Below are 9,671 nucleotides of genomic sequence, written 5' to 3'. Positions count from 1 at the left end.
TTTATTGCATTGTCATCGCGTACTGAATTATATTCCAAGTTAAAAACCTGTAGCTTATCGGGAAGTTCCTTAAATGTCAAGTGTGAGAGCCATCAACGCGGATGGCCAATTATTAAAGTAGTTTTCTATTAAAAAGAGAGTCAGATAAAATAAAACAACGCTGCATTACAGATATTATTACGTCTAGCCTTCGATTTGAAAAAAATGTTGCTTCATATTTACATATATTTTATTATTAAAATAATTATTTTATTAATTTTTTAGTTTTGTGTAAAAAACGCTAATATTGTCATATAACTGTGATTACTTATAAATTTATTGGACAACGGTACATTGTATTCAATTTATTTATATCGCTTTTACTCATACCCCGACGCTGGCCCATAATACCGAGAGCTTCCTGCTTAAGCGGAATTATAGTCATATTTCCATTTACTGAAAAAGCGGTGGCCTTATAATGCAAAACACTCCCATAATCATATTCTTCATCAAAGTCATCAACGGAATTCTCGTCATATTTTTTGAAAAACATTTCTTTACCGGGACGAATATTTTCAGTTGCAATGCGAACATAATCGTCACGGTTTGCAGCATTTTGCATATGATAAAATCCGAGTGTATGTAAAAGTTCATGTACGATTACGCCCAGGTGGAAGCAACCCGAATCCAAAGGATAAACCCGTATGTTATAAGTTTGAACTCTATTTAACCAACCAACACTCGAATAACATCCATTACTGAGGCCTGTAATATTGACGTAGTATTGCTGATCTTCTGAAGCTTCTTGAAACCGAATGCATGAAACTTCCTCCAAAATTTGCATGCCACGTAAAATATGATTGCGATGAGATTCATCTATGTTTATACATATATTAGTAAATTTGTAAGCTAATAAGGATAATGAAAACGTTAAAGTAAGCAAAACTTCTCACCGAAAAAGTTATCGTTGATTTTATAGTAAACAATATTATTGGGCCAACGTCTGGTCTCCTGTTTAAGGCCATTGCGGTCAGTGTCATCTATTACCATATCACCCTCGAAGTAACCAGCAGTCAATTCAGGATCATCCTCGCTAAATTTTGTGCTTAGAGGTGCTGCGAGACTAGATATAAATACTGAAAGTAGTATAGAAGTATATGGAACTATCATTTTTTCTTTGCGGAATTCTGTGTAACTTAAAAATATAATGTTTGAGCTCTAAAGACGCGCTAAGTGAACCGCAAGGCCCAAGCTGAACGTACTTTTGCGAGTTGTGTTCTATGAAATCAGCGATTTCGTTTAAATTTCTTGTTAAACAATAAACTTATCAATGTAAAATGATAACTAGCAGTAGCTTTAATGGAAAAAATTATCTATGACCTACAAATATTTGAGCAGTAAATTTTTATAAATTTAGAGCAGACGTTTTATTGATCACATACGTTTAACTTCTAATTTTAGAGGGTACTCTGAACAATGAGAATTCCCTGAAAACTGGTAGATTTTCGGCAGTTTTCGAATTGCTTTCATTATTGATTTTCAATATCATGATATTTTAAATATATCACACCATGGAATAAATATTTCAAATAAGGATACATTTAAGAAAAAAATTGCAAAAAAAAATTGTACACAAAAACAAAAAAAATTTAATTAAATCAGCCTTAGTTTCCTTATATTATGTCTCCACGGCACCAAAATCAAGTTGATTTCGGAAGATTCTTAATTTCAGCCGAAATTAGCTCGAAATTCGCTAATTTCGTTATGTGAAAACTGTCAAACGAAATTAGAAATTCTTCTTAATTTCATCGAAATTGGACCCAAATTATGTGCAATTTACTAAGAGACTCTTTGGTCGATTACAATTTACACAAAATAATCGATGGTCTGCCCCCACTAGCTGTCAAATTTAAAAAACATATGTTTATCGTGATCGTTTTAATTCGGCTTTGGGGAAAAAAGCGAAAAAAATGTCATTTGAAATTATGCAAAAGAAGAAACATAATCGTGTGGACAATAATGTAATTTGCGAAATCATATTACCGAAATCGTGACAGTGTAGTCATAGTATTGGAAATAATTTTTCACAACCAACGTTATTTTTTACCCAAGGGTATTAAAACTATAAAACCCCTAAGGCTTTCGCTGTCTAGGCCATGTTATGGACGAAGACGCTCGATTTTGTTTAATTATCTTTTATTTCTCGTTCTCTTTAGTTCATTTACTTACTTACTTACTTACTGAAATGGCGCTTAACCGTTTAAACGGTTTAGTTCATTTAGTGCCTCATTATTACAAGGACTCTTCCTTGACAATTTGTTACAAACTAACTTCTAAATACATAAACCTTCCCAAGACTTTACTCGAATCAGCGCCACGTATGCTTGTCCCCCTGGAACAACTTTGAGGCCAAATACACTTCTACGGGGATTTGAGTTTTTTACTGGCATTTCCTTTACAAAATTTGAACTCACATGCTCCAAAGCATTTTGATGTCACTTCTACCGGACTGTATGTAATATTTGTTTGAGAATCGGACCACAAATACGAATTTTTTTGAATATCTCGACATTTGGGCCACCTGGCGGCGATTTTTTTCATGGGTCGCTTTCTAATTCTGTACGTAATATGTGTTTCAAATATGAGCCATATCATACCAAATAGACGATTTTTTCAAATATATCGATCCATTCACCACCTACCGATGTATTTTTTCCTTTTATTGCATTGTCATCGGGTACCGAACTATATTCGCATTTTCAAGCTTGTAGCTTATCGGGAAGTTGCTTAAATTTCAAGTTTGAGAGCCATCAAGGCGGATGGCCAATTCTTAAAGTAGTTTTCCATTAAAAAGAGTGTCAGACACAAAAAAAACAACACTGAATTAAAGATATTATGACGTTTAGCTTTAGATTTCGAAAAACAAGTAAGGAAGTCTATGTTTGGGTGGAACCGAACACTACATACCCAGCTGTATACTTAAAATGCTGTTGTTGTTTGTTTTGTGTGCTTAATAGTGTTACAAAGCTGCGCATTAGTACATATACATATGGTTCTATTCTGAACTAGTTTTCGTTTAAAAGAAGCAAAAAGGATACAGAAGCTAATACCAATGACCTTGAGAGGGTAATAATGCAGCTTTCCTTCAGATATCTGGATTTCCCAACTGTTTATTTTTAAATGAAGATATAACAGAACAATAATCATAAGCACACAAGTGCCATTGTACTAAAAAGCGTTATTACAAATAAAATAATTTAAAAAAAAATTTTAAGTTAAACGGTTTTTTTGAAAACAACACTTACATGAAGTAATAATAATATTAAAAGCTAGAAAATAATTAGGTAGTTCCTAGGTACTAGTCATCACACTCCTCATCAATCTGGGGCGTTGACCGGACAATTAAACAAAAGCGTTGGGCACGTGAAGTTTCTAAAAATTTGAGGCGTAACATAATATGATTAAGGTTCAGACATTTCTTTTAATTATTTTATTTTCAGCTTTTCAGTCCTTATTTAATTGCCTATTATTTCTCAATCTATTTAGATCATTTAGTAACTCATTACTGCAAGGACTTTCCTGACAATTTGTTACAATCTAACTCTAAAGACTCTGCGCGACTCTGCGCCACGTATGCTTGTCCTTCCTTCAAATCCAAGATATTTTAATGTCATTTCTACCGAACTGTATGTAATATTCATTCCAAATATGAGCCAAACCATACATCATAGGTCGCTTTCTATTCATGTATGTATTATGTGTTCCAAATATGGACCAAATCGGACCACAAATACGACATTTTTGAATATCTCGATCTTTGCGCCACCTAGCGGTGATTTTTTCATAGGTCGCTTTCTATTCTTGTATGTATTATGTGTTCTAGATATGAGCTAAATCGGACCACAAATATGACTTTTGTGAAAATCTCGATCCTTGCGCCACCTAGCGGCAATTTTTTTCATAAGTCGCTTTCTATTCTTGTATATATTATGTGTTCCAAATATGTGCCAAATCGGACAACAAATAAGATTTTGTGAATATCTCGATCCTTGCTTCACCTAGCGGCGATTTTTTTCTTATTATTGCATTGTCATGGGGTTTTGAACTATATTCCAAGTTACAATTACAAAATTCATGCCAGCCATCCAACCAGCCAGCCTACATTTCATATCTTTCCTCTCAGATAGTTGCCAATAGAATGATTGTAACATTCAATATCAAACACCCCACGCATTTTACTCTGAATTAAATTATTCTGCTAATAACTTAAATTTCATTATAATTTTATTTTGAGGTGATTAACTATAAATGATTGTTTGACCTTCTACTACTGTTATATAAACTCTTTTTAATTGAAAATTATTTTCTATTTTTTAGTTCGGTTAGCTATAAAAGCGTGTTTTTTAGTTTTTTTAAACTATTATTTATTTTTAATTTTTTAGTTTAAGTAATTTGAAAAGCATGCTTTTTTAAACTATTATTTCTTTTACATTTTTTTCTTCGATTTACCATGGAGTCTTTTGTGGCCACGTAGTATTTCTTACGAATCATTTCGCAATCTCATCATTTCTTTCTAAGCTTCACTGTTGCATGGGGTTTTTCCTGTTAACTTAGAGCAATCAAGTTCTTCAATCCGAATACCGTCTAAAGATCTTAAACGACTAAGTGCTATATAAGCTTGTTCAGCAGCAAACAGTCGCGAGCCTAAATAAATGACTGCATGATCCACTGTACAACCTTGCATCTTTTGGACGGTCAAAGCCCAACTCAGGATTAATAGCAACATTCGCCTCTCATGATATAATAACATATTAATCATATATTTAATTTAATATCATTAAAATCGTGTTAAAAAGGGATCCAGTATGCTCTTTCGTAGATATGCCATGCATCCACTTCTATCATTAATAAAGGAATGCGTTATTCGCATTATGTGCAAGGTTTCAAATCTATGGCCATTTGGGGTGGTCGTAAGTTCAATTGACCTTATGTCCGTTAACCTTATGTCACCCCACTATCACATTAATGCATTGTCATCGAGCCTTGAAACGTGTGCAAAGTTTCCATCAAACTTGTGGCCATTTGGGGTGGTCATAAGTTCAATTAACCTTATAGCCGTTAACCTTATGTCACCCCAACATCACATTATCGCATTGTCATCGAGCCTTGAAACGTGTGCAAAGTTTCCATCAAACTTATGGCCATTCAAAGTGGTAATAAGGCCAATTGATTTTATGGCCGTTGATCTTATGTCACCACACCATCACATTAATGCATTGTCATCGAGCATTGATACGTATGCAAAGTTTCAAATTAATCAGACTTCTAAAAACCGGTGAAAATTAAGCTCAAAAATTCCATTACATACATACATAGAAAGATACAGGCCAAGCTAATAAAAGCGTGTTAAAAAGGGCAGGGTTATTAACGAAATTTTCCAATTTTTACTAGAAATAGCTTATTACCTGCATCTAGGCACTTTTACAAAATCTTTTATATAAAAGAAAACGATTTAACCGATCTAGTTCATTTTTACTGAAGATATTTCCTTTTACAAGGCATACATGTGCCCCAAATTTTTCGTCAAGTTATGGCACCACAAACGTTGGAAAATGCATTGTAAGAATTTTTTCCCATTTTTTGCTATAATGGCACAAAATACGATTGGTACAAAACTATTTTTCGCCAAGATTTAACTTTTTATTTTTGCCTACGTCCCTTTTTGAAGTCATTTATATAAAAGTGGGCGTGGTCCGTAACCAATCTTATGCATTTTTACTAGAAATATTTCTTGCTATAAGGAAAATATTTGTACCCAATTTTGTTACGATATGTAAATTTTTCTTCATGTCATGGCTCCCGAAACGTTGAAAACGTTGCTTAGACAAACAAGTAAGGATGGCTAAGTTCGGGTGTAACAGAACATTACGTAATCATCTGAGAGCTTTGGAGACAAAATAAGGGAAAATCACCATGTAGCAAAACGAACCTAGGGTAACCCTGGAATGTGTTTGTATTAGATGGATATCAAGTGGAAGGTATTAAGGAGTATTTTTAAATGGATTGGGCCTCAGTTCTACAGGTGGACGCCTTTTCGAGTTATCGCCATAAAGGTGGACCACGGGTGACTCTAGAATGTGCTTGTACGATATGGGTATCAATTTAAAGGTATTAATATTTTTTTTTTTAAAAGGGTCTGGCCCTTAGTTGTATATGTGAAGGCGTTTTCGAGATATCGACACAAATGGGAACCAGGGTGACCCAGAACATCATTTGTCGGGTATCGCTAATTAATTTGTATATGTTATAACACGAACAGTATTCTTGCTATGATTCCAGGGGCTTTTGACTTCGCCCTGCATAACTTTTTCATTTTCTTCTACTTAATATGGTAGGTGTAACACCCATTTTACAAAGCTTTTTCTAAAGTTATATTTTGCGTCAACAAACCAATCCAATTACCATTTTTCATCCCTATTTTGTTAATTGTTATAGAATTATGGTATTATTTTCATTTTTCGTAATTTTCCATATCGAAAAAGTAGGCGTGGTCATAGTCGGATTTCAGCCATTTTTTACACCAAGATAAAATGAGTTCAGATAAGTACGTGAACTAAGTTTAGCAAAGATATGTCGATTTTTGCTCAAGTTATCGTGTTAACGGCCGAGCGGAAGGACAGACTGTAGACTGCGTATAAAAACAGAGCGTGGCGTCAACCGATTTCGCCCTTTTTCACAGAAATAAGTTATCGTCCTAGAATCTAAGCCCCTTCCAAATTTCACAAGGATTGGTAAATTTTTGTTCGATTTATGGCGTAAAAAGTATCCTAGACAAATTAAATGAAAAAGGGCGGAGCCACGCCCATTTTGAAATTTTCTTTTATTTTTGTATTTTCTTGCAGCATATCATTACTGGAGTTAAATGTTGAGATAATTTACTTATTTACTGTAAAGATGTTAAATTTTTTTGTTAAAATTTGACTTAAAAAAATATTTTTTTTAAAAGTGGGCGTGTTCGTCATCCGATTTCGCTAATTTTCCTTTAGCGCACATATAGTAACAGGGGTAACGTTCCTGCCAAATTTCATCATGATATCTTCAACAGACTGCATTACAGCCTGCAAAACTTTTAAATTACCTTCTTTTAAAAGTGGGCGGTGCTACGCCCATTGTCCAAAATTTTACTAATTTTCTATTCTGCGTCATAAGTTCAACCCACCAACCAAGCTTCATCGCTTTATCCGTCTTTGGTAATGAATTATCGCACTTTTTCGTTTTTTCGAAATTTTCGATATCGAAGAAGTGGGCGTGGTTATAGTCCGATTTCGTTTATTTTAAATATCGATATGAGATGAGTGCCCAGGAACATACATACCAAATTGCATCAAGATACCTCAAAATTTTCTCAAGTTATCGTGTTAACGGACAGACGGACGGACGGACGGACATTTCTAAATGAATTTCTTTTTTCGCCCAGATCATTTTGATATATAGAAGTCTATATCTTTCTCGATTAGTTTATTAATATACTCTGTGAGCTCTGCTCAGCTGAGTGTAAAGAGGAGCGGTGCCACACCCATTTTCTAAAATTTTAGTGGTTTCCAATTTAATGTTATAACTTAATTTAGAAAGTAAAATTCTATTGATACAAAGCTCTTTTTCGCTAAGACATAGCTTATTTTATTCGTCTACGAACCTTTTAAAAATCTTTTATATAAAAGTGGGCGTGGTCCTTAACTGATTTCGTTAATTTTTCTTCAAAGCATTCCTTATAGCAAAGGCAACCTCTCTGCTGAATTTTGTTACGATACGTTTAACGATTTTTGATTTATGATTAATAATATTTGTAAACTCGATTTTATCACAAGTGGGCGGTGCCACGCCCATTTTAAAAAGATTTTTCAAAATTTTATCAAGAGTCTCAATATAAGTACACACGTCAAATTTCAACATTCTAGGTGTATTATTTACTAAATTATCAGGTTTTTTGTGTTTTCCAAAATGTTATGTATATAAAAATTGGGCGTGGTTATCATCCGATTTCGATCACTTTCAATACCAATCTATTTTGGGTCCAGATAAGCTCGTTTACCAAATTTGGTGAAGATATCTCAATATTTACTAAAGTTATCGTGTTAACGGACAGACGGACGGACGGACGGACGGACATGGCTCAATCAAATTTATTTCGATTCCTGTGTATAACCAACCGTATCCAATCAAAGTTATAATGCCATGTGTACAAATACATTTTGCTTCACATTTACATATATTTTATTACTAAAACAATTATATTATTAATTTCTTAGTTTTGGATAAAAATACGCCAATATAGCCATATAGCTGTAATTACTTATACATTTATTGGACAACGGTACATTGTATTCAATTTATTTATATCACTTTTACTCATACCGCGACGTTGGCCCATAATATCAGCAGCTTCTTCTTGCTTAAGTGGAATTATAGTCATATTACCATTTACTGAAAAAGCGGTGGCCTTATAATGCAAAACACTCCCATAATCATATTCTTCATCAAAGTCATCAACGGAATTATCGTCATATTTTTTGAAATTGCTTTCAGCACCGGGACGAATATTTTCAGTTGCAATGCGAACATAATCGTCACGGTTTGCAGCACTTTGCATATGATAAAATCCGAGTGTATGTAAAAGTTCATGTACGATTGTGCCCAGGCGGAAGCAACCCGAATCCAAAGGATAAACCTGTAGGTTATAAGTTTGAGCTCTATTTAACCAACCAACATTCGAATAACATCCATTACTGAGGCCTGTAATATTGACGTAGTAATGCTGATCTTCTGAAGCTTCTTGAAAGCGAATGCATGAAATTTCCTCCAAAATTTGCATGCCACGTAAAATATGATTGCGATGAGCTTCATCTATGTTTATACATATATTAGTAAATTTGTAAGCTAATAAGGATAATGAAAACTTTAAAGTAAGCAAAACTTCTCACCGAAAAAATTATCGTTGATTTTATAGTAAACAATATTATTGGGCCAACGTCTGGTCTCCTGTCGGTAGCCATTCCGGTCAGTGTCATCTATTACCATATCACCCTCGAAGTAACCAGCAGTCAATTCAGGATCATCTTCGCTAAAATTTGTACTTAGAGGTATTGCGAGACTAGACGCAAATACTGCGAGTATTATACAAGTAGATGGGAGTCTCATTTTTTCTTTGCAGAATTATGTGAGTCTCTAGATTATTATTTTCGAGCTCTAAGCGCTTATTTTTTGAACCAGCACGCCCGTAACTGAACGCACATTTGCGAGTTGTATTCAATGAAATCTGTGATTTCGTTTAAGTTTCCTGTTAAACAATAAATTTATCAATATGAATACTAACTTGCATTAGCTTTAATGGAAACAATTATTTATCACCTACAATTATTGGGGCAGTAAATGTTTATAAATTTAGAACTGTCGTTTTATTGATCACATACATTTTACTTCTAATTCTTTAGGGTACTCCGAACAATGAGAATTCCCTGGAAAATTGTAGATTTGCGCCATTTTTCAAATTGCTTTATTATTACTTTTCAATGTCATTATATTTTAAATATATCACACCATGGAATAAAAATTTCCAATAAAAATCAGTTTAAGAAAAAAATTTACAAAAAAGCAAAAAATTTATAAAATGAAATAATCCCTAGTTTCCTTAG

General features: G+C 33.7%; 2 protein-coding genes across 2 annotated transcripts; both read right to left on the bottom strand.

The window, feature by feature from the left end:
- Positions 1–225: 225 nt before the first annotated feature.
- On the bottom strand, positions 226–1,271 carry LOC137242593 (seminal metalloprotease 1-like). Its single transcript, XM_067769867.1, has 2 exons — positions 933–1,271; positions 226–855 (listed from the first exon to the last, which is right to left on the bottom strand). The coding sequence occupies exons 1-2, from the start codon at positions 1,147–1,149 to the stop codon at positions 308–310; spliced, it is 765 nt and encodes a 254-aa protein (XP_067625968.1). The 5' UTR covers positions 1,150–1,271; the 3' UTR covers positions 226–307.
- Positions 1,272–8,225: 6,954 nt separating this feature from the next.
- LOC137242592 (seminal metalloprotease 1-like) lies at positions 8,226–9,306 on the bottom strand. The gene is made up of 2 exons (XM_067769866.1): positions 8,961–9,306; positions 8,226–8,883 (listed from the first exon to the last, which is right to left on the bottom strand). The coding sequence occupies exons 1-2, from the start codon at positions 9,175–9,177 to the stop codon at positions 8,333–8,335; spliced, it is 768 nt and encodes a 255-aa protein (XP_067625967.1). The 5' UTR covers positions 9,178–9,306; the 3' UTR covers positions 8,226–8,332.
- Between the last annotated feature and the right edge of the window lie 365 nt (positions 9,307–9,671).

The sequence above is a fragment of the Eurosta solidaginis genome, chromosome 2 (assembly GCF_040869045.1).
Source record: "Eurosta solidaginis isolate ZX-2024a chromosome 2, ASM4086904v1, whole genome shotgun sequence".
NCBI classification, from domain to species: Eukaryota; Metazoa; Arthropoda; class Insecta; order Diptera; family Tephritidae; genus Eurosta; species Eurosta solidaginis.
Note: the sequence above shows the minus strand (reverse complement) of the source record. Positions and strands in the feature narration are given on the sequence as shown.